General features: G+C 43.8%; 1 protein-coding gene across 1 annotated transcript in view; it reads right to left on the reverse strand.

The window, feature by feature from the left end:
- DOCK7 (dedicator of cytokinesis 7) overlaps positions 1-27,811 on the reverse strand; it is a gene marked incomplete at its 5' end in the record, with an annotated part of 97,752 nt that overhangs the window by 16,699 nt on the left and 53,242 nt on the right. The window contains 22 exons of the mRNA XM_008940614.1: positions 570-713; positions 1,270-1,462; positions 2,419-2,519; positions 2,781-2,939; positions 4,683-4,835; positions 5,692-5,826; positions 6,475-6,571; positions 8,950-9,046; positions 9,961-10,096; positions 10,574-10,756; positions 11,625-11,779; positions 12,560-12,729; positions 16,284-16,423; positions 17,217-17,387; positions 18,416-18,529; positions 18,677-18,817; positions 18,914-19,009; positions 20,030-20,119; positions 21,312-21,404; positions 24,985-25,154; positions 26,077-26,241; positions 27,558-27,789. Of these exons, the coding sequence (XP_008938862.1) occupies positions 570-713; positions 1,270-1,462; positions 2,419-2,519; positions 2,781-2,939; positions 4,683-4,835; positions 5,692-5,826; positions 6,475-6,571; positions 8,950-9,046; positions 9,961-10,096; positions 10,574-10,756; positions 11,625-11,779; positions 12,560-12,729; positions 16,284-16,423; positions 17,217-17,387; positions 18,416-18,529; positions 18,677-18,817; positions 18,914-19,009; positions 20,030-20,119; positions 21,312-21,404; positions 24,985-25,154; positions 26,077-26,241; positions 27,558-27,789 (3,135 nt within the window). The remainder of the gene's footprint in view (positions 1-569; positions 714-1,269; positions 1,463-2,418; positions 2,520-2,780; positions 2,940-4,682; positions 4,836-5,691; positions 5,827-6,474; positions 6,572-8,949; positions 9,047-9,960; positions 10,097-10,573; positions 10,757-11,624; positions 11,780-12,559; positions 12,730-16,283; positions 16,424-17,216; positions 17,388-18,415; positions 18,530-18,676; positions 18,818-18,913; positions 19,010-20,029; positions 20,120-21,311; positions 21,405-24,984; positions 25,155-26,076; positions 26,242-27,557; positions 27,790-27,811) is intronic.

The following is a 27,811-nucleotide window of genomic DNA, read 5'->3' on the forward strand; positions in this document are numbered from 1 at the left end:
TCAAGGGACTTCTGCATCCACTTTTGGCACTCTATGAGGTGGGTTTTGTGAAGTTTCCTTTGAATGTCCCTCACAAAGGGGATCCAGCCCATCACAGGCAGAGACCTCTCAGTCTTTGCCCTGGAGTTACTGCTGCTTGGACTTAAACCCACTGAAAGCTATTTCATATTCTGTTGTGGGAAATAATTCACTTGCTTTCCTTGGTTTCTGATGGTTACACTACAACCAGCTCATTAACATTGCTCACACAAAACTCTCAGCCCACTCTTTTTGAAGAGGACAAAAAACGTTATGGCCTTCCTTTACACTGTGAACTCCCAAATGTGCAGGGTTGAAGTGAAAGAAGCTGGAAACACACAAAAGCCTCTTGGTCCCAGACCCCATTCTTTGCATAGTCTGCTCCAAAGGATAAACCTGTCTGCCTTGAACAACTAAAACATCAAACGTTTCATGCAGGTGAAACAGTTAAAATAGAATTAAACCATTTCATAGAGAAAACATTTTCCTGCACATTGCCCAGAAGTTTAAAATAGCTGAAGAAGAGAGGTAAAAAAATTAAAGTCTTCTACCATGGAGAAAGATGCTGCAGCCTGTTCCAGCAATCCCACCAGACCAGCTTCTGTAAAATACTTTCCAGAACAGATACCTTCTTCATCTGGTGACACAACATCATCAGAAACGGCTGACTCTTCCAAAACATTGGAAGATATGTTCTAAGGAGATATAACGTAGATAAAATATTTTTACTCACTTGAAACAACATTGAACACTTTCAGTACTTTGAAAGCCAGCTGATTTTTAATTAAATCCTAATTTTTTGGAAGAGGTGGCTTTCATACATGTTTTATTCAATGCCCTTCTGAACCAGCACAGTACTTCACATGCTTAAGCTGACTGGATCACCTACACATTCAAAGCTAAGTAAGTGCTGGTTTGCTCTCCTCAGTATTGTCCTGCTCCACATTACTAGTCACAAGAACCACTTCCATCAATTGCACCCACTACACATGGGCTAGGTAAACAAGGTTAAAGAACTCCATATTAAATGGAGAAATAGAAAGAACTGGATTCACTCAGTCTATGGATGTACAGACTCTGGGGAAGCAAGACAGTCTTCAAGCATAACAGAAGTTTCCAGAAGTGCACTCTCCCCCAAACAAATTAAGTGCAGTATGAGTATGTTGGCACAGTAACACCTGGCATACGGAGAGGCTCTGTACCTCAGCAGGTGACAAAACCCCAAAATACATTCCAGAGGATAATTCCCACCTGAAATGTAACACACCCCACGGGAAGGCATTTTCGGTCTTCCAGCATGCTCAGATATTCAGCCACCAAGGCTGCAGAGTGGACCAGGCACTGGGCTGACTCCGCGTGATTGCTCCTCTCCGAGTGCTTCCCAGCCATGTTCTGCAGCCATGTCAGGCGCAGGTCAGGGGAGTTCTGGTAGCCCTTTGCAATCCTGATTGAAAAGAAAACCTCTGGGATCAGTATTTAGTCACTTCTGCTTAAATAGCAACCACCCTCCATGCTAGACTACCTAGAAACACAGGAGGTGAGAAGCTACACAGATGGAAAGTCACCCTGAATTACTTTGTAGATTTCTGAGCCAGTCAGTGATGGGCAAAGAACTGCAGTGACCCCCTGATGGCAGAATGCTTTTCTAGGTGACTGCTGAAGCCCTTGACCAAAGCTCCCATTTCCCTTGCAGACTGGTAGTAAGCCAAAAGTGTGGGACAATCAGAGCAGACCTGCCCAGCTGCTTATGACAAAATCTCTGTCACTCTCTACAGAGCCTTCAGGACCATTTGTGCAGACAACACCATGCAATGTGGCAGCTGGGATCTTAACATGGTTCTTCAGTATCTTTTGCATGTGGAGACCACCACATGTACCACCACCAAAAAAGCCTTTTCTGCAAACAGGTCCTGGATGATTTGTAAATCTTCCCTGATGCAAGCAGGGAGAGTTGTCTTTACCCAGATAGAGGATGAGATTGTCAGAGAGTGCTGGGGAATGAAAACTACTTTTATCCAAGACAAGCTACATAAATGCTGAACAAAACCTATCAACACCACATTGAAACACAACAGACAGGTACATATTTGTCCATGAGCACCTAGAACTGCTCCAAACCCAAGCTCTCTAAGGGCTCAAGGGTGCAACATCTGAGTCCCAAACTAAATAGCAAGCAGCTGTGATGTTTTCAGGTGCAATGTGAATCATGACAAGCCGTTTAAAACAGGATGAAGTTAAAAGTAAAATAATTGCTAATAAAAAACAAGTAATTGAAGTCCACAGCAACACAACACCTCACAGTCGAAAGGCAGGAAGTGCAGCAGGTACTAAGCTGTGTTCAAACACCACGTGGAGCACTGACATCTACTGTCCCTACTGTGCAATGGTTATCAACTCTACCTGTACATCAGGTCAATCAGCATCTCTGGATCTTCCTGGTGCTCCTTCATTTTAACCGTGTCAGAGAGGATCATATGGAGGTTGAACACAAGGTCCTGGACCTGGAAAAAATCAGCTGCTGTAATGAACTGGCAATGGGAATCAAGCTACACACTGCTCTGTTAGCAACACAGTCTCTCTGAACCTGTGTGTGTTTGCACCTTGTCAGCATTAATCAAGGAGATGGGTTTTATGTACTTTGGTGATTTAAAAAAAAGAATTACCTCTTTCAAGGAATGCTTGCAAATTCCAGCTCTAGATGCAGGTGTAAGCACAGCCTGTTAATGAACTACACATTTCTCCTCTTGTAGTATTTCTTTTACCTGATCAGGAAATGTTGTCTCCCTAAGTTCCAGATCTTCTTCAGCATATGTCAAAATAGTCTTCAGGGAACGTCGCAAGAATTCTTCATTGAAGTTCTGGGACGTCCCCACCAGGGATGACAGAGACATGGTCACCTGCATTTTCACCCTGGCAAAGTTCTGCAACAGAGAGATTGTTATGGTGTCTCAACAGCCTGGAGATACTGCAATGGTCTGCTGCAACACCAGTGCTCTGGTCATTGGCTCCTGACAGGTACTAGTTAAAAATCCCCTCAAGTTCAGTGAAAAGGGCTGTCTCAGAGCAGTGACTACAATGAACCTCTGGTGCTGCCACACTTCAGAACCTGATGACAACATTATTTAGTTCCAGGTGAAGGTTCTCCTGCAGAAATTTTAGTTTTTGGTCCTTCTGCATGCTCTCCTCTCACACACCCCTTGGGGGATGATGCTCAGCTCCCTCTCCTGATGCAGCCTTCATTCCAGATAGTTGCTTTTGGTTTGGTCTAGCCTAAAAACTGGAGCCACTGTTAACTCGATGCTATGAATCTACTAAGAGTCCCTGGGCCTAGAACCAGTGGGTGGCTCAAGTCCTGCTGCTCATGGTGGGGGACTGTAACCAGAGCAGTGTAAACAGAGGTGTCTGGAGAAGCACTCTGTGATCCACAGCTACACATATGCCTGCAAAATACCAGCTGGAACAGTTAAAGCTGGGAATTTTCTTGACAATTTAAAGTGCATATAGGCGAGTCAAGCCAAGATGTAATTAGAGGAAAGACCTGAAGGCAAACAAAATCCCAGCACTGCTAACTCACCTCCACTAACACATGTACCAGCAATGTGAAAGAAAGTGCTGTGTGCCTGCTCCTGCTCTCACCTACAGGTATGTGAAAATAAGGCAGAGGGAGGATCCTCCAAAGAGCCCCTCAAGTGCAAACTGTCCAATCTGAAGAGCATGCAAACCTTTCAAACTGCCATGTTTGGAAACTCTTACAGTGGATGCTCCAGGCAGGGCTCTGCAGCTCTCTATAAACAGGCAGGAGAGGCAGCCTGCCTGCAAAGAGATTCTGGGTGTACAGCTCAGACTCTAACACTGGAGATGAGACACCCCTGCTGGGCACTGACCAGCAGTGTGAGGTACTGCAAGATCAGGGGGCAGGCAAAGTCATGTCATAGAAACAATGTGGTTGGGAGAGGCCTTCAGGATCATCAATTCCAACCATTAACCCAGCACAGCCAAACCCACCACTAAACCATGTGTCTCAGCACCACATCTCCATGGCTTTCCGATCCCTCTAGGCATGGTGTCTCCACCACTGCCCTGGGCAGCTTGGGACAGCCCTGGACAGCTCAGGTAGGGAAGAAATTGTTCCTCAGGTCCAAGCTAGAAACCTTCCTTGGAACAACTTGAGGGCCTTTCCTCATGTCCTGTTTCTTGTTCCATGGGAACAGAGCCCGACCCCCCCCTGGCTCCAGGCTCCTGTCAGGAGCTGTGCAGAGCCAGAAGGTCTCCCCTGAGCCTCCTTTGCTCCAGGCTCAGCACCTTCAGGTCCCTCAAAAGCTCCTGACAAGATTTGTCCTCTAGACCCTTCCCCAGCTTCGTTGCCCTTCTCCAGACATGCTCCAGTCCCTCAAGGTCCTTCTTGGAGGGAGGGGCCCAAAACTGGAGCCAGGATTCAAGGGGTGGTCTCACCAGTGCTGACTCCAGGGGTATGATCACATCCCTAGTCCTGCTGGCCACACTATGTCTAATAGAAGCCATGTCACTGCTGTGACCTGTCTTTCCTTTGCATGTCACACCCGTTTTGATGGTAAGCCCTCCCACAGGAATACACAGAGCTCCACCCAGCAGCCCCCAACCAGTTTGCCTGTCAGAGCCTAAATGCAGCCCAGCAGATTACTCACGTTCCCAATCTCAAAGTTCTGCCTCATCAGGAGGTACAGAGAGGCGCTGGCGTGCGACCGTATCGTGCTGATGCTGCTGCTACAGTGTCTCAGGAGCCTCAGGCACAGATCTGCACACTGCTCAGTCTCCTCTTCAAACAGCAGCTCAGGGAACTGGAAAAATAGCACGTGAGACAATTAGTGCTTGGGCAGAGAGGGAAAGGCCAGGGCAACCCTCAGCAATGAGCACGCACTGGCACTGGAGTCCAATCCCCCTTGTTCTGAGGAGAATGATGCTAATTTGAATCACTTCACTTTTACAGTAAGGCAAAGCAGACTCACTGGCAGCACTGGAAGGCAACTCATTTTACCCATCCCCACAACTTGCTCCTTCATTTACACCCTTAAACCCATCTACATTGGTTCCAAAAACTCAGGCTTAAAACTCTGAGCTTTTCCCAGTACACTTACAGAACAAAGGAAATTGCTTAAATTATGGGCCCACTAAACTAAACCCATTTGAAGTGAGATTCATACAGCTTAAATTCCACTTGTACTTTGTGCTCCCAACTGTCTAGGTGCCTCAGCCCACTCACCACCAGCCAGCAGAGACCCACCCCACACTTGGGCTGTGTGAACTTTACCTTTGTGTGCAGCTGTCAACCCCAAAATGCATAAATACAAGTACTGCTCATGAAAACCAGCCAGTTTTTATCAACCTCCAGATCACATTTCCTGAAAATGGAATTGGTTGCCCAGAGAGGTGGTAGAAACCCCAGCTCTGGAACCATTCCAGGCCAGGTTCACGGGGCTCTGAGCAACCTGCTCTAGTTGCAGATGTCCCTGCAGGGGGGTTGGACTAGATGACCTGTAAAGGTCCCTTCCAAACACCACTCTATGATTCCATGAAAATCAATACTACACAAAATAATAAATGCTTGGTGAAGCAACCCCAGTGCAAAGGAAGAAACCAGTCCCCTCCTCCATCAGCACTGCTCAGGACATATCACAGCACCCGCAGAGAATTCACCTTTGAAACCAAAGCCCTCTGTGTGGCAAAGCAGTGTTGGAGATAAAGTGCACTTTGGTTGCAGGCCATGCTGTGCAGAAGCACTTTCAGCACTCCACCGAGGATACTCTCTTTGGACTCCGTCACAGAAACAGTCTGCAGTCAAAAGTAAACCAAGAGGTGCAAAAATTAACCTCCCACCTATGTGTGTATGTGAGAGAGAGAAAGAGAGAGAGAGAGAGAGAGAGAGAGAGAGAGAATAACTCTGCTGAAAAGCCCTTTGGCATGGGGAAATTCCTCACTTAGAGGTGTCATTTGTATAGAAAGCAGGGGACAAAACTGCCATGTGTCCTCACTGTCTGTGAGGAGTGAGGAAGTAGCTGGGCTGTGCACATAGGCCAAGGAGCCTGGAAGCTTCCCTGCACCATGCAGAGTTCAGATACAGGGGGCTGACCTGGGACCTAATGACTCGAAGTAGATTTGGGAAGGAACTAGAGGAAATGGTTAGAATAGGGCAGGACTTGGAAATTTTTACAGTTCATTACTCAAGTTTTATGAATAGCTTTTTATACAACAGTGAACAACTTACAAAAAGGCTGAAGGAAGGTACTGACAGTTTAAACCAGACTGTTGTGGGTTGAGGATTAGGAGAGGCATTACCCCCCCCTTCCCAACGCAAGAGGAGTTGAACAGTTCTGGCAGCATTCGGGCAGTTAGGAGCAGGAGGAAGGTTTTGTTTAACAAACTTCTGCCTAGCCAGGTGACCATAACACTATTACATCCCTATTTTCCTGTCAGCCTTACCTGTACAACTATCTCCAGCGTATCCAAAATAATCAGGTTGGCTTCTGTTGCAAGATTTCCATCGATAAGTGCCTCATGTTCTATCTCTGCCCTTGATCTAACCAGATAAAAGAAAGCAGCAAAATGACTTTCTGTTCAAGAATCACACCTACATATTTTCCAGGCAAAGACATTTTCTCATAGAAAGGAACTGCCAGATACAATTCATATCTTTAATACTGGACAACACTAGAAGGATATTTCAATGCATCCAACTCAGAGGACAGGAAGAAAGACTTGTTTGTTTTTTTTTTACAGATGCAAACTTACAGAGGATTCACGTTCACCATGCTAGGAGGCATCACGTTGCTTTCTGACACTCTGTTACTCTCCCGGGAACACAACAACAGTTTAGCTTCAAAGTCCAACTCCAAACCAGTTTAGCAGCATCGTTAGGCATGCAACAGCACGGCCAGGGACAGGACATGTGGGGTTATGTTATAGGCTATGGACACACGGTGGTGCTACACGAGCTGCTTTATCTGCACTAGGCTGGGTGTAGCACAAAGCACATACTGCCAGGGTGCAACCTTTGTCCATTTAAGCTAAGCAACATTACAGTTCTTGAAGAATACCTTCCTCTCTGAGAAAAAATGACAGATTTCTGTTGTTATATGCCAGGCACTTGCTTTCCTGTGAAGTCTTACAAAGTTCATACACCCACTCACATCGGCGGCTCTGGGAATTCAGCAAAAACCACCTAAATTTAGTAGCATGAGCTGCAGTTGGCAAAGATCCTGCTCGACCACAGGTGGCACCTCCCACAGAGTCCTGCCACGCCAAATCACAGCAGGAGTGTGACCCAGGGGAACTGACAAAATACAAGCCAAATACACACCAAAGGGGAGAGCAGCTGCCTGAGCTCTTGGACCCGTGTTGCAGCAACCCTCCCTGCCACACTCTGCCTCCTCTGGGAGCTGGGTCATACCCTCACTAGCCACAATAGGAAGGCTTGGGGCCTGGCCCTATATGAAATAATACCATCTGCATAAAATAATACCACCTGGAATTAGCTGTGCACAATTCTCAGTGTGAAAGTCTTTCTATTAGGTTTCAACAGGCCAGACTTCCCCTACACAAGCAGGGCACACTTATGGTGCCACAGGAGGGGAGTGCAATGGACCCAGGTCACAGTGAGCAAGGATGGGTTAAAAAGCAGGTTTGTAGAGTTATCTAAGCAGATAATTTTGTAGGGTGAGATACCATCCTTTGACCAACAAGGAATTCCACAGCTGTTTAACACGTCCATGAGGTCCTTCCAGGAAGGAGAGGGCTCAGACCCAGTGCTGGCAGTCAACTGATGAGTTCTTGAGGCCAAATTTTAATCTGCTGTAACTCTGTCCATAGCTCTGGAGTTGTGCCATGGTGGAATTTACATCTACATCACTTCACTGGCAGGTTAAAACACACTGGTCATTTGTTTTTCCCAGTGCCTCAAGAGTCCAAGAATTGGAGTCTTGGACAAAAAGCCACTACTTGGCATAATAAAAGATGACATTCTTGCACTGGACCAGGCAATTAGAAGCTGTAAAGATGTACTTTCTACTCCAGGAAACATCAATGTCTTCAAGGGTAAAATTTGGCCTGATCTCCATCTAGGCTCTGAAGACCCTGTTCCTCAGTTTCTTCAGAGCTTCACTTGGGCTGAGATTGCTCTCCTAGGATTAGGAACAATTCCTTTGCTGGGAGGATGGAGACTGCAGGTGGCAATTGGAGGAAACAGAAAACGTGCACAGCGAAGCTCAAACACAACTCCTGTACCCTCTGGATTAAACCACACCAAGAGAGGGAATTTCAAAGAAAATGGTGTAATTAGCAAAAAGAGCCCATTTCAGTCAGTTGCACACACACACACTGAAAACTTCTGCCAAGCATCACAAACAACGCTGTGATGATTGAGCCTGCAGATGTACAAAATGGCAATCTGTAAGAACTGCACACCAATGCTACAGTACCTGGCTGGTTTGTGGCTTCTAAAAGCACAGCACATGTGGAAAAACAATCAAAGTGATGCATTAGGACAGAAAAGGAAAGCGAGCTTTGACAACTCCAGAATGTTCTTATGGAATAAAGGAAATATGACATGAGATATATATATATGCTCTGCAAAAACTGTTAATGGATTTTCTAAGTTACAGCTTACTACAGGTTTTAAGAAGGTAATGGATTGTATTAGTCTCTTTAAATCTCATTTTAAATTCTAAGCAAGCAAGGGGCAGTGGCAAAGCAAAGAGTTAGGGCAGTGTGGACTAAAGCCTATTTGCACACTGCCAGCCCTGCTCCAAGTGAGGGCCCAAACCTGCTCACAGGGGAGCTAAGTGGCCTGCTCCCATTGCCCTTCTGCAGGGAGAGGGACCCTGTGTCTACAGAGAGAGAGGCCCTGCCAGCTCACAGGCACTGTCCCGTTGTGAATGTAGAAGGAGAAGGCAGAGTTACTTGTCAAGCTTTTCCGTGTTTTGACGCCAGTGAGTCATATCCTTTCTCCATCTCAAATTCTCTTGGCTTCCAAACGCGCTCCCAGAAGGACTTCTCTCTGCAGGACAGTATCAGAACAACAGCAGTCATCTAATGCTCATTTTTTTACATGGTAGCAACTCTAAATTTGTTCACAGGTGACGGCAAACTATGACTCCTTAGAGCCCCAGGCTGTGGCACTCCCCCAAGATGTTTACATGCCCCCGAATGGTCTCAGAGCTGGGAAAGGCAACACCTTCCTTGGACTGCATAAGGAGCCTGGCTGGGGCAATCCTCAGCAGTCTGATGCTGCTGTCCTCAGCTGGCACACAGTCATGTTCCCAGGGTGGTGCTGAGACCCCCTTCCTACCTCAATGTCTTTCATATCTTTATTCTCACTGTAATTCATTAATTATGGTACTAAAGTATTTATTCAGCTTAGTCCACAATGATTGGCTCCCCTGTACCAGGATGCCTATGGCAGAGTAGGAAAAAAAAGCCACAGTTCTGATTCTTTCCATAATTCCTGGGCCACCCTTCCTCCCAACAGTAAAAACAATCAGAAGGTGCTTGTTACCCCAACTACTGGCTGTTTTCAGCCTCATTAATCAGCAGAAATATCCAGGCATTTTCAGAGCCAGCAAAGCAAGATCAGGCAGTTTGTTTTCTAACTCTGATCCTTGCACTAGAAGGTGGCTCTGAAAGATGCTACTATGGGAGAAGTTCAGGCAAGAACACCCTGTAAATGAGACATGATCACATGTACACCAAAGCAATCAAGTAACAAATAAACTGCCTGTAGATGGAACTTAAGAAAAGCGTAGAGATGCTGCAGACCCAGGCTGCAAAATGCAAACAGTTTTTTCTAGTGGCCTCTTTGCCTGAAGATCTTGATGGGTAGTATCCCACAACTCAGACGGGTGCAAGTAATTTGGGGGATGGCAGTAGCTGTTTTTGGAAAAAGTGGACACCACAGAGGACTTCTTTACTTACCTAGCTGTCCTCTGCTTCTTCGGACCATCTCCTGCCTTGCCCCTATGCTTCCCAAAATTGCTTCTTCGAGTTTGGCTCTCATGTCTTTTGACTTCTTGAATGTCAGACTGTTCATTCTTTCAAACACTTTCTTGCCCTGCAAGTTTCAAATGAGACCACAAGGGAAGATTCTTTCAATGTGGGATATTTTCTAAGTGTTAGCAACTCAAAATAACTTTCCTGTCTAAAGACATACAGTAAGAAAAGAATACAGGTTTAGTTGCTAGCTATACAATCTACCCAGACTCCAGCATCACTAGCAGTAAAGTCTCTTCTTGTAAACAAAATGACCAAGAGCTATCCCCTTTCCCTGTAGCAGTTCCTAGATGAGTGGCAAGCAGCACAGACTGTTTAAGAAGTGAAACAAGGCACCTACATTTGCATGGCTGAAAAATAAACATGGAAAAAGGCTAGAGGATGCACAGGGCCGTGCTTAGCCTTGGGATTCTGGATACAGGAAATACTTGGGAGAGAGCAGGAAATGCCTTTCTGCAGTCGTGTAAAGGGTGGGAGTGTAAAGTCCCCTGGCAAGCCAGAGAAGGAACTTCAGGGGGTTTAAAGAATATAGCAGTACCTTGTACTCAAAGCAGGACACGCAGAGATAGAGCAGGTCCAGCAGGCGATTGAGCTGCAGCACTGACAGGTCTGTGAACCATTTCTGCAGGACGCTTTCATCCGCGTTCTTCAGCACCCACAGCAGACAGATCAGAAGGCTGCGGCTGGACTCTGTTGAGAAGGTGGAGTGCTGCCTGCCACTCTAAAAAAAGACATTTGCCACACTGTATTTCATGTCCAAACCCTTCAGCCATTGCTAGAAGGACCTGCAGCAGCTACCACTCCAGTCCAAATAATTACCAAATAGGAACAAAAGGTGAATAGACACTTTTTACTAAGAACTAGGAGATACACGTTTCTTTCTCAACCCAACAGCTCAGTGAAGCAGCAGTTTCAACCAAAATAATCACATTATATGAAGGAATTTCTGTTCAGGCAGTGAACATCCAATTCCCTCAAGATGCCTTGCATAACTTCCAGCAGGTTAACAGTTAAGCAGAGGGGCTCCATTCGTTATCTCAGGTATTCACTATCTCAGTGTCTCACTTTGAGTGCACATAAAACCCAGCAAAATGGGGTCCTGATTCAGGAGTAAAGGGAGGAGGAGGGAGAAATCAAAGGGCCTGCCTGCTACCAAAATCAGCTGGATTCCCTCCCCATGCAGAGAACAGGGGAAATGGCCCATTTATGTCTTCAGCTAGGTGGGATTTAGATGTGGTAGGAATCTTTGCTTAGAGCTTAGAGCTCACAATGATCATGGCACTTCAAAGGACTTTTATCAGATTGTTTAAAAAAAAAGAGAATCCTTATCAGAAAACAGAATTCTTCCATTTTCTGAAGTTTGTTATTTTTATCCCTGCTTGGCATTCTCTTTCCTCTCTGAGACAAGCACAACAACACAGAACCATGATTTGTTCCCCTGTGTCTTTCACCCCGAGCCTCCCTACGTAACACCCAGCTGCAAACAGAGTCCTTACCACTCACTGATCCACCCTACAGGACCTGGACACGTAAATATTTGCTTGTTGACACAGACTGAGGGTCAAGGAATGGGGAGAGGTGGTTCGTACCGATGAGGTGAGTAGGAAGCTGCTGGGCCGGGTGAGCTGAGGGACGGAGGTTCCTGCGATGGCCATGGCAACTGTCTGGCTTATCATGCTGCCACCCTCGCCTTCATAGTCATCAACAGCAACACAGCTCGGCCTCCCTCGCTGATTGTGGCTCTCTGTCAAGAAACATGCACAGCTAGTCAGTCCCCAAATTCAGCCTCCTTCACAGTGCTGGTTTCACTGAACTGCCTGGGAATGCAAGCTGAAAATCATTGCTCTTGTGTGGTCCTGCAGGCAAACAGCACTGTTATTTGAGGTGTTGCAAAGCAAAGAAAACAACCATTTTCAAATGCAACCTACACAACCTCAGTGTCTAGAACTCTTCTGAAAATAGACCTTTTGTCCCTTTGAATACTTCACTCCAAACCCCCACTTGCACCTCTGTTGTGCCATTAAACTCAAAGTACGTAGAAGACAACGCCAAATTCCAAACCCTTCCAGACTCCCTACCCTGGTTTGAAACAACCCACCTCTGCTGCTCTTCAGGACACTTTGAAACAAAGTGCTGACAGAGGAAGAAGAGGAGTTCTGCTGATCCTTTGGAAGTTATGAGAATTGTACAGTACATGGGGAGACCTTTTGAAGGAGGTCAGAGACATTAGGGTGGCTGCCTACACAAATACAGTGGCCAGGCAGATGTCAAGTAAAACGCATTGCTAGTTTTTCACTTCATGCAAACAAGTGGGCAAATGCAGCTTTTGAGTGTTAACAGTCACTGAAGGCAAATTTTGCCAGTGCAGTTCAGGAAACAGATGTGGAAACATGTCGAAGTTATAATTCAGAAACAGAAAGGATCGCATCCAACACTGAAGAGCTTTGCAGTTCAGTTTTCCAACCCAAATGCTCAAGCCTTGTGAGCAGATGAACGTGTATTCGAAGCAGAGAGGATAAAGTACCTGTGAAGTCGTAGAGCTGAGGCACAGTTTCCATGATCACACCAATCAGAGGCAGGTACAGCATTGCCACCCGGGCCTTTACCTGGGGGTCAGCGTACCGCGGATCCGAGTCGTGACTGGACAGCAAATTGTGTACCATATTGATGACCTTCTTATGCAATCCAAATAAACTGGTAAAAGACAGTTGGGTCATGCAGGTTAGTTAATATCTTCAAAGCAAACTATACCCTGTAACTAAGTGGCTTCAAAGAAGGAAAAAAAAATATCCTGGTTTTTATTTTTAACTTCACATAGACTGCCACTACACATATTTTTGGATCTCCTATGTATTTTACAGAGGGCTGGCTTTTCACTATGCCATATCAAATGTAGAAAAAAAAATCTTGTGGAGGTGCACACCCAATATAATGTGAGCACTCTCATACTTTCTATATACAAATAAAGCCCCAGCTACTGCTATGCTCAAATACCAAGTCTACTAGAGACCGTTAGGAGAACTCAGGGAATATGGAAAACAGGCAGAGAAACTTGAGAGGACAGTGGGTTTAGTGAAACTATTTGTTGTGCTCTTTTTTTGTTTCTGTTTATCACCATTCACAGAGAGACAGAACATGGCTTTCATCAAATGATTACGAAGTTTCTGCTTCAGTTCCCCAACCCCTCATGCAATTATTCAAAGAAAACAGTACACTACAGATCCATAATTCTGAATAAAAAGTGCCAAAGAAATAGAGGGGTGGAAGGAAAAACAGCAAAAAAATGGCCTTCCTCATGAAGAAGTAAACGATGGCAGGGCCCAAGAACCATCCTCTTTTGCAGGGCAGCCCACATGAGCCTGCTTGGTGCTCATGCCTTGAAAACACTGAAAATTCCCCTGAATCTCTCAAGAACTCACTCTGCTCCTTTCAATTCCCTCAGCCACCACACAGAGGCAAAACTCTCTCAGAGCAAATAGCAGGTATCTCTGTAGCTATTTGCTTCTGTAGGCAAACCAGGCCAAGAAGACAACTTTACCCCATGCATGAAGCAGCCAAGGAAGCTCATACATTATGCGTTAGCAAAACATAAGCTCCAGTGTTCAGACCTGAGGTATTAAAACAAGTGCCGAATTTCAGGCAGTATCCACTTTACCTGAAAAGTAGAGTTGAGTTCTGGTTAAAAAAGACGAGAGGCTTTGACTGGATTGTTGGAGGTTTAAAATGATTAAGAAGACACCAGTACAGATTAGGAGGACATTAGCTAGTGGTAGCTACACGTCTTTCCTGTGTTTTTTAATCAAGCCATAATGAAAAACCACAACTGCTTGTTTGTGTAATTAGTCAGACCCTTCACAACTAGGAAGGAAATGCTTATTAAAGTGACTGGGTCCTTCAGATTAAGGCTAAAGAAAAGTATTTGTACTACTTTGAAGGAGTGGCACCTATGTTGTGTTTCTAACCATTCAAGAGAATTCTTCCTGCAGGCCACAGAACTGCATATAGGGAAAACACACCCAACAAAGCAGCATCATTCAGACCTAGGGCCACATGGATTTCTTTTTGACTTTTCCAGAACGCAGCAAGTACCGTGGTGGATCGATCTATAGTGGAGAGGAGGAAATATGGCCCACTAATCTTTCTGGCTGATAATGCAATGAATTGATCTTTCCACGCTCCAATTGTCCCCTCTGTTATCTCAGCCCTGGCCTGAATTTGTGTCAGCACTGCACACTTTTGGGAAACTGCCTTTTGTCACTGAATACTGAGGCCCACACTCTGATTTCCCCTGTGCTGTAACATCAGTCAGGATGGGCAATACGGGCACTGTGAAAGGAGCAATGTGAGTTAACAACCAAAGCCCCCCGGTGTTGTTTGCAGAGACAATCTGTCCAGGGTCTGGCTGCTTGGACTCACTCTAACTGTCACGTTCAGCTGGCTTCCTTCATCTCTGTCTTCTATTCTCTTCTGGACTGCGAGTGCTCTGGAGGAGGACTGTGATGTACCAGTTCCTGTGCAGCACCTAGCACAGAGGGATCTAACACAGCACCTTCAGGCACCAGGGTGCTGCAGCCGTTTCTTTCCAACTGCACCCAAAGAGGTCTTACAAAATGGATTGGCTAAAATTTAACATGTCTTGCTGCTGAAGCAAAAAGAGCAAGGGCAGAACACATTTAAGGTCCTGTATCACCTATCAAGACCTAAGACAGAGGTCTAACACAATAAGCAACTAGATGGACACCCCTCTCCACTCCTGCTGCAGGATAATGCAACTGGGAACGATTCTGAGCTTTTTCCAAGGGTGGCCAAAACATTTTAAGGGCAGGCATGTCTGAATCCTCTACTAAAATCATGCTGATGATACTCTATGACCGTTAAAAGTAGTTACCTACAGTATGTCCCCACAGGCAAAGGAAGAGCAGATTTGAACAGACTAGCTTCTATAGCAGATCTTCTGGGGCAAATTCAAAAGGCTGAAGCCTGAGAAGAGCTAAGAAGCTGCAAACTACAACTCACTAATGAAAACAGTAAAACCCAAACATATTACTGGTATACACCTCCACCAAAATTCAGGAGCTTTGATCAAAATGCATCTCCAGAGCTGATCTGGTATCAGGGGGCTTTTTCTGTCTAGATAAGGTGTGAGAGAGGAGCTGTCTCATCCATGGAGACCACCAAAATCATACCGACAGCTCGTTGTGCAGCTGGGCCATCCTGGTCCAAGCTTAGGTGCTGAGAATGGCAAGGTGAGAGAGTTCAAGAGGCAGGCAGGTGAGAACAGAACAAGGGCAAATACAGTGAGAGACAGGACCTGATTTCTGAGCAGTGAGCAGGATGCTCCTACGCTACAGAAAGGATTTCTGCAGACTGTATATAGGTAAAGATTTGCTGCTTTTTGTATTTCAGGCCAAAACAAATGTGACTGCAGAGTGTTATGTACATATAGGAGAAAATATTCTAATTTATGGCATCACTTTCTTCTCCAACAGGAAACAGAATGAATGTTTAACTCTTGAGACCTCTTGGTAAAGGGGCAGAATTAGCCATGAATCATCAGCATTTGTCGACTCGGCTGATATTCCTGCGTCCACCCCGAGAAAAATGCCTGTGAGAGAACTTAGGGCTGTGGAAGCAATCAATAATTGCCATTGAAACCCATTTTAAAGAGGCAAGGCAGAATACAGCCCTAAATAACACAAGTAACAGACTGGATGTCAGGACTACAGGCTATACTCCTACTTCAGAAAATTATTTGCTGCACAAGCCAGGCAAGTCACTAACAAACTCTGCATGCTTGACTCTATTTATGTAACCCACAGGGGCATCATTGATGTATAATTTAGGTTTAAAAAGAGCTGGGAGGACCACAGGCAAAATACATTTAAAACTACCAGCAACAGAGACTTCCTAAATGTTGAAAATTATTTTCTTGTTACAATTGAGAAAAGCTCTTTTCCTTTTAGAGCTCCAGCAGTGCCCCTGTGGCAGCTGCAGGCTCCAGCAGGAACCTTCCCCTTATGCTCAGCTGGAAAAATGTGACTGAAATGTTGTTTACAAAGTCAGAGCTAAGGAAGTAAGAAATATGAGGGGTAAGGAGAAATTAGAGGATTCTTAAGGAATTGGTTTCTTATCTTCTCAGCTCACAAATTTAAATCAATTTTGGCTATGTCAGAACTTGCTTTGCATCCACCACTTGCTTGGAATTACAGAAAACTCTTAAGGAAAAAAAAAAAAAAGTAAAGATTTACCCTTCTGCATCAGGATCTAAAATGACAGCCAGTTCTGTTAACACAAGCCCAGCCAAGTAGTGCTGCTGGCGGAAAGGCACAGACAATTCAAACATATTTGCAATCTTCTGGTCTTGGACATTTGTGGAGAACCCAGAACTCTGTGAAGAAAATCAAATTTCAGGAGCTGCATAATGAAGCCACTTTAAACACAGAGTCAAAGCTTATGAAATATTTTAGAAGCAGTTTTCAGAATTCAAGACAATCTCACATAAACTACCTTTTCCCTGTGTTTTTTTTTTTTTTTGTTTGTTTGTTTGTTTTTTTTTGATCTAGGTGCATCTACTTACAACACACCCAAACTCCCCAACTCTTTTGCTAAATCTGTTTGTTGTTACTGCCTTCCCACCCACAGGGCAGGCCTTAGGGGAGTTAAGCCAAACAGCCTTCAAAAGTGGATTAGTTAAACTTTTAACTCAGGTGTAGATGTTCTTATCCAGGCTAAAGATGGCTTTAATTTGATTTAGTTTACGTAATTTTGCAACTAATTTATCCACTTGGATGAGAGACTTGCTAATTCAAATTGCTTATTCTGAGGCTAGGACTAAGCTACAGTGTGCTAGAAAGAGCCTTGTTTTGTAAGAAAAGGGTAACACTGGACAGAGTGTTTTCTCTACTGGCTCATTTAGGTTTATATGTTCATCTAATATGGCAGGGGACTAGGACAGTGTGGTCACTGCAAAGATAGGGACATGGGCTTTCTGTTTTTCAACAATAAAAGAGCAAAAGGAGGCAAAATCTATGTGGCAGGAAAAACTGATTTCTAAATAAACGCTTCAAAAAATATTATCAAGCAGAGAGTGAAAATACAGCTGATAAAACTGCCTCGTTCAGTTTAAGTTTCAGAACAAAGCTCAGCTTGCACTTCCACAAAGGATCCTCAGCACAGCCTACCTGAGAAGTTGCTGAAGACACGGATGGTGATGGAGATGCAGGTGGTGTGAGCAAGCTGCAGGGTAAGTTCAAGGTGACGTAGTGTTCATGGCTGCAAATGATGCGAAGGAAGTCCAGCCTCAAAGATGCCAGGTTACTTGGATTTGGTAAGGAATACAGCTTTGAAGACACCTGGCAAGTTTAGCCCATAAAATTGCAGTTAGCACCAAAAGGGAGTTAGAAATGCAGCACGACCCCCCTGGTCCCACCACTGCTCCCCAAAAATACTTTCAGAACAATAACTGAAGAGCTTGATATCATTAAATGGTCACATCCACGCTGCTTCTTTGTGCTGCAGGTTAAACTCCTGATGTGCAGGGGCCACAGACATCCCAGCCAATGGTATATGTATCAATACAAGGTGTATGTAACAGCCACATTTAAACAAGCAAATGAAGAACTATGTACTTTGCATAAGATATCCACATTCTACTGATTTCAGTGGGGAGCTGTGAGAAGCAGGATCACACTGTGTAATGCATTAAGAGCTCAAAGATGCAGGTTGGCTAATACACAGCAGGCAACAAAGCTCCATTGCTGTTGCTGTTCTTGCCAGTTTTATAAAATGTTTTAGACTTGGTGGCAAAAAAGAGCCTAAGCCCCAGCTCCTGATACCTCCTGATCTTCATACATGGTGTCAACACAGATGAAGTCAAATGAAGCTTTGTGGCTTGAGGTGATTTTCCTGCCACAAATAATAACATTGCAAATAAGCTTCCCTATCCATAGGGTAGGAACCCTCCTTACTGGGGAGGAGACCCTGCAACCTCAGAAGGATGGAGGGGGAATGTAGTGATCAATATGATCATACAGGGTCAACGTGTCCTTGAAAGACACGCTGACAAATCATGGCAGTTTGAGCTCCCTCACAAAATCTCCTACTAATTTTTGATTCAATTACTCTGAACGTGATGAGCAGAGGGAATAATTCTTCCCTCCTGCTGCATGTCTATTCACTCAAGGGAGTTACTCCTAATTCACATTTAAGAGTGCAATCAAAGAGGCGTAAACTCTAAATCACCACTCGGAATGCCTTGCTTGCTCTAAAAAGACCTGAATAGCAGAATTCTGTGTCCATACTTTATTGTCTGTCCAAAGAAAGGTAGAGAATAGGCTCTGCTACGATTCACAGTTAAGTCATAATATTTAGCTGCATTCACCTGTTTGTAGCAGGTCTTAATAAGAGCAAAAACAAATCCTCTGTCCATGATAGACAACAGGTCATTGAGGAAAAACGCAAGACTAGTGTTGAGCCTTTCGACCATTTCTGTGTCCTAGAGAGAAGGAAGAGAAAAACAGGAAACAAAATGAAGAGCACACTGTGTTTTCAAACCATCCCTGCTCCAGGCACCAGCAAACAAGGAGCAGGAGATCTGGTGCCCGCAGTCTGACCGGGGTCTGGTTTAATTGTTTGCTGTTACCTTCTGAAACCGAGAGACTATATCACCAGCAATTGTGCTGACCAAAGCAGTTACATCATCCATGAAACGCTCAGGAAAACGATTCTTCCTTGGCGCATCCAGTTTGTCAGCAAAATACAAATGATGCACCATGCTCTTCACCTATGGGAATATAAATTACAACCAAGTCACAGGCAGTTGTTACTGTTTGGGTTTGAAACAATGAACTGCAAGACAATAAGCAAGGTGTCTGCTCACCATCAGCTCGAAGAAGAACCAGGCCTGCTGTAGGGCTGCCTCCCGCACGCTCCCGCTGCACACAACCCACTGTAAGGCCAGCTCCTCGTGAAAAAGCTACACAGATCCAAATCCAGAGTTAGCCCGAGCCTCCAGAGCAGCCCACAAAAAGAGCCCACATGAGAAATGGTAGCACGGTCCGTGGAAAGTATGGCAAACAATGAGGTTAAGCAAAATAACTAACTGGGAACGTGACAGCAGTGGTGGCATCCCTTAAAGAAATCCCCAGTTAACAATGGAAGATGGTGGTATGATATGTGATGTGAAAAACGTTTCACAGCATCTTGCTCCAAAATTGAATTTCAAGTGTCAAAAGAATTTTCCACCCGCCCAAAAAAATAAAGGGAAAAAAAAAAAAAAGTTTGGTGCTCAAATTAGTTTAGTTTAAAAGTCTACCTTTCTGCCTGGTCTGATTCTTGCAGGAAAAAGGGAGTAAAAAGTGGACATATAAAGCAATTTGTACAAAGATCTGTATTTACTGTGAGAAAGGACTTAAAACAGTGCGAAAGAAACGTGGGACTAAGAAATAGCTTTTTTATTTCTGTTCTCAGGAGAACCAACCCACAGACTGGACGTTGTCAGTGATCACATTTTCATTAAACTAAAAGGCAGGCATTTTGCCTTCCTGACATTGTTTAGTAGGACCTCATCTCCTCTAAGGGAGGGGTTCCACTTTTCTGGAGTCACTTCGGATCAACACCTACAGGACTGAGTTCAGCACACATCCGTGATGCTGGCCACCTAACACATTATAATTTTGCACACAAGAATGTGTCATTTACATGTCTAGACAGTGCTATTCATATTTTTTGAAAGCCAGTAATAAAATGGGTCCAAACAATATAGACATTAAATCAGGCGAGCTACTCCTGATCATTTCACTCTGCCCAATTTGACTCTGTCAGAATACTTCATATTCACTACAGCCTGGATATTCAGAGGCACTAAGCAACAGCAGCTCCTAATAACCTCAGGAAAAAAAATCAGGCTATACATAAAAGAATAGATTGCATTATGTTTTCAGAATGACTTGACCTCCCTGCCCCACAATATCAATTGTTCTTCACTGAAATCTACCTTTTTAGTTGGTAACCGTCCTGTTAATGTTTGTAAGAAACTTGACGTCTCAGTGTGCGAAGACATACGATTACAACTTCGATCCGTAGCCTACGGAGTGGAGATGAATGAATGATGACAGGACATTAAAGTTTGCTGTGGATGGGTTTTGCAGCTCAAGGACAAGGTACGTTTACAAAAATACTGTTCCAACTGTAGGTATTTACTCTCTTTACACCTTTTTATGCATTCTCAAATTCATCATCAGTTACGGATTCGTTTTAAACAAAACGCGAGTACTTTTTATTGGTTTAGGATGGACAGGCTATTTAAATAACTGCATGTTTTTATGCACAAAGACAATGCTGCAAAGCATGAAACTTTTTCATCGCTGTACTTTATCAACATGCATATGCCAAGGAGGTAACACTTGTAATTTCAGCCCATACCTCTCAATCTGCCAGAGACCCAAACGCGTGGGGATGAACCCCACAGCGACACTGCTGCTGGCACGGGGAGGGAGAACACTACTGAAGTTCTGGTTCTGATGGAAATAATTTGCCACGAGTGCAAGTGAACTCAGACTAAACATTTCTGGAAGACTGATAAACTTGAAAAGAGGTACAGTTGAGAGGTACGTTCAAGGCAACCATGCAGTGGAAAGCAGCAGGCAACAGGGGCTAAATAAATTAACTTTTTCAGACTGATGCTGCTGTAAAGTTTTCATACTTTGCAACACAGAACAGATACAATTGGCCCTAGAAAGTCACTGGCTCCAGCACTCAAATTTACACGTTTTTAAGAGAGAATTTTACAGGTGATAATCAATTTGGGTTTAACAACATTCCACTCAAACATTCATGAATTGACGATGAATACTAAATGTTTGATGAAAATGGCAAAATGGTTCACGACATCAAAAGAAATGGCAAACATGGACAAAACTATGAAGTTGTGATTAATGTTCCCACTTAGAAAAGTGCTCCACCTGAAGCCGAAACTAGTGTTAGAGAGAGAGAAAAGAAAAGAAAGGCAGTCACAGCATTTACATTTCACAGACCAGCAACCACTGAAATGAAAGAAGGGGACACGTTCACGCATTTTGAGGTTTTTCATGCAGTGTGGTGGGTGAGGTGGTGGGGGAAGAAGATGCTAATTTAGAAAATAAAACTCACAAAGTTTTCAAGGAATAAAAAAATAAATAAAAAACCACCAAAATCAAGAATATACACTGAAAGGAAGATACTCTACAGGGAAATATCACGGAAAACAAAGTCAGAAAAACCTCTACCGAAGACACCACCTGTGTTGACTCTGCACTTGGGCTGGGGTTGGATCCCCATGGGGCTGCTTTTGGACCACCAGTGTTTACCCAGGAATTGGAGCGGTCTAAACCCTGGGCATGTAATAGAAAGCAGTTGGGAAAGGAAAGAAATATTACATGTTGCATGCCATACAGTAGTCAAAGTTTAGTCCTTAAAAGCAATCAAACTGGGTACACTGCAAACACATCATCAGCTAGCGCTGTTCAAGCAGCCTGGATCCCCAGGTGTCTGTTGAGATGTCCGAGTCCAGAGGATTATTTTATATCTCATCACATACCTACAGCACATTAATAGTGTCCACAAATCAGGTCCAACCTGTCCTACCTGTAATGCTTGACATTCAAAAGCTAACCCCCTCATTTTAAACCCGTTCACGTCTGTCGGTGGAGCCAGCCTAGGGTTAGAGGGTGACAGAGGAAAACCGGTGCACAGATGTGATGCTCTCTGAGGTTTCCAGTATTTTTAGGGCAAAACGTGGGCTAGCAAGCAGTCTACAAGCTCTACAGCTCTTATGGAAATGCTGAGAAACTGCCAAGAGACAGCCTGTGAGCTCTCACAGGGTTTTCTACTCAAGGAACAAAAATCCAGCACCACTGGTAGAGTAATCCTGTGAATAAGATTTCACATGGACACTCAGGTATTTTCTCTGGGCAGTGTAGCAAAGGGAGAAAAGAGCACATACCTTTTCTGGAATCAATCTGCTTTGCCAAGCAAATAATTTGAAATATCATCCTGATTTTATATAGATCAATCTAGTTTGCACTCCAAATTCTACTCCTGCCATGGATCATATGAGCGAAATCCCTGTGGATCCTTCCTATCTCTCCTCTTGTGATGCTCAGAATGAAGAAAAGGAAAAATTTAAACGTGTGATAGTCACCCAGGCTGCTCCCAAGTTAGGAACATTCAGTGGGATGAAGTGGGATTTTCCCAGGTCCCAGGAACCAACTCTGATGGAGGCAGTTTTGCAATGCCACAACTGAGGGGCAGTTCCATATAAATTCCACACCTGGGTTTTGACCCTCACCTGATCGAGAGCTTCTATCACAGTTTTTGTGCCAGCTTAGGGCTTTTTCCCAATACAGGAAGCAAAGGTGCAGCCCATTTCATCACAGCAATTATCATGAGCTGCAAAGCCCACCAAGCCTAGCAATCTGTTTCTCTCAGCAAAGAAAAATCCACCCCAAGGTTGAGCCCAGCTGAGAGCTTTAACCTGGGATTCAACCCATTAATCCACTGAGCTTTCCTCTATGCAGAGTACAGCAATGCTGTAATTTTGCTTAAGATGTCCAATAAAAAAAAGTACTGAACACATACAGAGAGTGTTTTAATCTCAATTACTTTTTGGAAGAAATAAATCAAAGCTCTCTGCCCTGCTCAGCCCCATAAATATGCTTTATTTTGCTCACAGTAGATTGAAGTTGAAAGGACTTTGCAGAATGCTGAACTAAGCTCATGTTTTGTAAAATCAGGTCTAATTTTGAAAATGCCTTTATCACACTCACATTTCTGCTCACAGGCTTTCTAGTCGTGTCACTCCAGTTTTGAGGATAAAGTTAAATATATACCCTGTTTGCAGAAACAGAAATAATTTTGCAAAAATCTGAAAAAGGAAAGATTCTTCCCTCTTTGGAATATAAAAAAGTACAAAAGCTTCTTACTGCTTGGGAGAGTCACTCAAAAGTTCACAAAACTGCTGTTAAATTCTGTTCTATCTCTGGGGTTCAACCTGCAGCTGAATCTGTGCAGGAACATCACACACATTTGTGAAAATCCCCTGTCAGAGCAATGAATCTCCAAAACTACTTCTGTTTCTTTCCCAGCACATCTCCAACATTTCAGGAACACTTGAAGTATAAAATCTCACCATAGTTCTATTTAGACATGTAATAAATTTGGTGTAGTAGGGAATAAAATTTACATGGCCTCAATTCAGCAATGAAGGCAAAATAAGTGACAGACCTGCAAACCTCTAATCTTCCAAGTCCTGTAAAGGGAATGACTATGTGAGTTACTAAATTTTCAAAATTAAGAAGCTAATAAAGGGGAGCATATTTACCAAACCTACAAATATCTTACACAACAATTAAAAAACAAAACTATAGGACTGGACTCCAAAGATCTCCATCAAACAACAAAACACTATTTGTTTCTTTTTAAAGCAGAAAGTCTCCCACAATAGACACTCATTTGAAGTGCAGGTTCCCTATTCAGCTGTTTGTGCTTAAGCCATTGCTTGGAGGAATTTTGTGCTTGGAATTTTGGACACTTTTACTCATTTCAACATCTCAAGAAGCATCTTATTTTTGTCTATTGATATCAACAAAAAGAAATAACTATATTCAACTAAAAGTCTCTATAGTCAGAATGAACTCAATTTCTGTTGTTCAGACTACCCTAAGGGAAACTCTTCTCTCAAGAATTTTCACAGAATAAGTTTTTCTTCAAAACCCAGAGTGCATCTCTAGAAGAAAATCTCTCTTCCTTTTGTGTTGTGACGTTATTCTCTAAGCCAGCATGTGTTAAACTTCTGATAGCCTGTGTAAATTCCATATGCACATCAGTGCCTATGGCATTTCACAAAAGGTCAGGGTAGTTTAATTAGCAAGATACTGAAGTGGTCTTTAAAATATTTTAAGACTTCTAAGTCCAAACTTTGAAGTAAAAAATAACGATTTGCCTACACACTAAAAGGTCGACAGATTATGTTGTTATTTAAACTTAGTAACCTCTTTCCAAAACCATGACCAACCAGTGTCAAGCCTGTCTGGTCAGGCTGATGGTTTATTAACAAATTGGCTCAAAGGATTGAACCTAACAGTTCTCTGAAAGGGCTCAGGAATTCATCTGTGCTGGAAGAGTGAGGAGTCGCTGTTAGGAAAGCATCTCATCTTGGTGTTAAATTATCACAGTTTGAAGATTAAAAAGGAGAACCTAAAACAAGCTAAGGCAGTCCTCTCAGGGAAGGGAATTACCAACACTGCAGATCTGCCCTGGCTCATCCCAACTATTTTAGGCACAAAACTGAAGTGCTGAAATTATGACTCTAGCAGTCCTATGGACTTGGAAGTCGCCAGAGAGGGACAGGCCCTTCTCCAGGAGATGCATACACTGAGCCCATGCAGTGACTAGAAATATTGTCTTACTATGTGCAAGACACTGGCTCTGGACATCAGGAGTAGAGAAAGCACTTGAGCAGCCAGCAGTGCTGAATGCAGAGAAGAGAGAGTTTTTGTTTGGGAGGTTAGAGTGGGATCACAGGGCAGCACGGAAGGGGATGCAGGGTTTGGGGAGACATCACAGAGCTGGTCAGAGGATATGGCTGCTGGCCATGTGAAAAGTGAGGCAGTAAAACCATTCTTGTCCTGCTAGTCTTAGGGAGGCACGTCCAGAAGGAGTCTTGCCCTTAGCCACCACATTGGTGGGGGCAACACTGCCAGGATGGTCTCCAACAAGTCAGAAAGATCGGCAACTACTTCGGAGGAGCAGAGTTGCAGTAACGTTGTCAGCAACTGCCACAAAAACTCTGAGAAGGGGCCATTAATAAGGGCATCTTTTCCTAGGAAACAACCACCAAAACTTCCCTGGTGTTTCCTAAAAGCCCAAGGAGCAGGTGCTGCCCCTCCCGCAGGGGCTCTGCGGCGCACGTACCTTGCTGCCGATGATGGAGCGAACCTCGTCGTCCGGGGAGGTGGGGGTCCCAGAAATATCTGGGTTGCTGTTGCTGAGGCTCCGGGGGGGGGTCAAGTTAAGGCTTGCTGGTCTCAAAGCAGATCGAGCCATGGTGGCATAATGCACAGACCCCCCCAAGCCACCGGGACCTGGTGGTGTGGAAAGAACCCCGTTAGCCCACCAGTCAGAGCCTCGGTCCCACGCTGCTCTACACCAGCCTGATGGGGCAAATCCTTTGGGTCTGGCCCGTGAGGAAAGCTTCCCTAAGCCTTCCCCTGGCTCGTTCTCCAAGGCAAGCAGCAAGGAGAAAGGGATGGGATTAAAAAGCTGTTTTATCCACTGATCTGTGGGAAGCAGGAAGCTCCCTGTGGATTTAGGCAGCTGGCGTGAGGTATGTCTTTAGCTAAAGGGATATCTGCCAGACCTCAGACTGGAAAACCACCAAAGAACTGGGCACAAAGTCAAGTACACAACCTTCCCAACCCCTCTTAGAAGCTTTCCACTCCATGCAAGAAGCAAGTGCTGTGCACAAGTCCCTCCAAAGCCTAGTTTTCTGTGGCTGTTGTTCACACCATCTCTTCCCCCATGCAGATATATCCCTTGTTCTCAGCAGGGGTGGAATTAATTTGATTCCCTCCTGCACCCAGACATGTGTTTTGAAGTATTTCACACTTGTTTGCCAGTGTACCAACTTTTGCTGGAACTAGATCAAAGTGCAAAAGTACTAGCGAAGGAGACTGGGAAGCAGAAAAGGCCAAGAGTGCACGCACCACATCTGTCTACTTACCACACAAAACAAAACTAAAAAACCCCAGTATTTTGCCATAATTTAGCCTCATGGTCTTTCAGTGGTGACACTGTTATTTTAAGATCATCAAACAGTTAAAACTCTGACATGGCCAGCTGTAATTAAACTCATCTTGTAAATGCCTCCACTGGATCAGAGAGAAAGTTAATAATGGCTTGGCAGGGAACCAGCCAGGCAGTTGGAGCTCAAGAGCACCTGCCAGCAAGCAATTTCTGCTTGCTTTTAACAAACTGTGACTTGAAATAAAATGAAAAAAGAGCTACCTGGTGACGGCGAGTTGGGATAGGTGTTTGGTAGGCGAAAAACATAATAAATATAGGAAGCAAGAAGGCTGTTTCTGCCATGCTGGTCCTGGTTTCCATCCAAGTTCTTGTGAAGTCTGTTTATGATTGATGCCATTGCTTCAAAAGATGCTTGGCCCAGGTTAACTGAAAGTGATAAGCAAGGAGGTTGTTTTAAACTCCAGCAAGAACTTGTGAGCAAATCCTAAATGTGCATTTCCTCCACCTTCTAAAGGACAAACGGTGAAGCTTGTTAGAGAGTATATATAGCAAGCATTTCTCATGAAAAACTGAACCTGGTATTTGAACTAGCTCTAATAAAAAGCTTGGCAGGAAGACAAGTGCTGCAGTGATAAGCTTCCACTTTTATTAATAACATTTAATGAATTCAGGCTTGATTCCTGGAATCAGCCCAACTTCAGTCATCAACTGCAATGGTAACAAGATCAGGTCCTTGTTTAATTGATGGATAATATCCTTTGGATACTTATCATACTTTTCTCAGTTAATTATTTCCTCCATTTAAGCTTTAGCCAAAATATAAACTGTATCAAAGAAGAACAATTCCATTCTGATTTGGAAACAAATCTCTAAAAATGAGTACAGAAATCTACACCCGGGCTGAGGTAGATACTCTAAACAAATTAGGGATGAAGCAGATGGCAGCTGGAGACTGTAAATCTTAGTTTTTTTTCAAATCCTAGACATTAATGTCTTCAATGCTCCATACAGACAAACTAAACCAACATAGAACATTTGAAGAATAAAAGAGCTTTAAAATATAAAATAAAAATTCAAGTAAAACTCTTCCCTAGAGGGATAACCTTTCTAAAATAAATGACTGCTATTTTTAAAGCAGTCTGAGATACCTACATTCAAACCAAACGACCAAACTCAAGTTTCCTATGAAAAACCCCAACTGCTGTTTTAAAAACTAAGGATCTGATCCCGACTTTCACCTGAGATTTTTTTTGTACTGACACAGCATAGCCCATAACAGGGAGCAAAGAAAGGGGTTATTCATTATTCAGTATCAGATCCACAATTGCTAGAGGAACACACAGTATCTTTATCTACTTACCTCACCTACACTTCAAGATTTTCCAAGGTGACTAGTAAGGTTGAAAATCTTAGCTTCTGAATGTCAGTAAGGAGACACCTTAATAGGCTCCAGTACTAAGAAAATGCTGAGCATCCAACTTGTGCAAGTCAGGCCCCTTTCTGGTGTCTCAATGTGGACATCAAGTTACTAGTCATTCTTGAAAACCTTTGTATTAAATATTGCCCTTGTTTATTTCCCCCTGTCCTGGATGCCAGCATGTTTTATTTTGAAGATACATGGTATATTAGCAGCACTAAAATAAAGCATAAAAATGGACTTTTTCATTTCTACATAAATATGATCAAATTGGAAGTGTCAAAGTTTCAGCTATGTAATTCTCCATAAAACTTAAATAGAATACCTATTTGGCCTGCAATGACAGGAGGTCTTACTACCAGAAGAATCAGTTTGTCAAGCAGGAGATGAAGAAATCGCACTACCGGCTCCAGTTGAGAGGAATTTAAAGCTGAAATGCTGCTCTTCAGTTCATTTTCCAAATTGTTTTCCATAATTCTCATGTCTCCTATTCGCACAGGGAACATGTGCTCATCCAGAGCATGGACAAGTGCAAAGAACTTGTCAAGATAAGGGTCCTACAAACAAACAAACAAAACA

This window comes from Merops nubicus, unplaced genomic scaffold (genome assembly GCF_000691845.1).
Source record: "Merops nubicus isolate BGI_N331 unplaced genomic scaffold, ASM69184v1 scaffold5190, whole genome shotgun sequence".
NCBI lineage: Eukaryota > Metazoa > Chordata > Aves > Coraciiformes > Meropidae > Merops > Merops nubicus.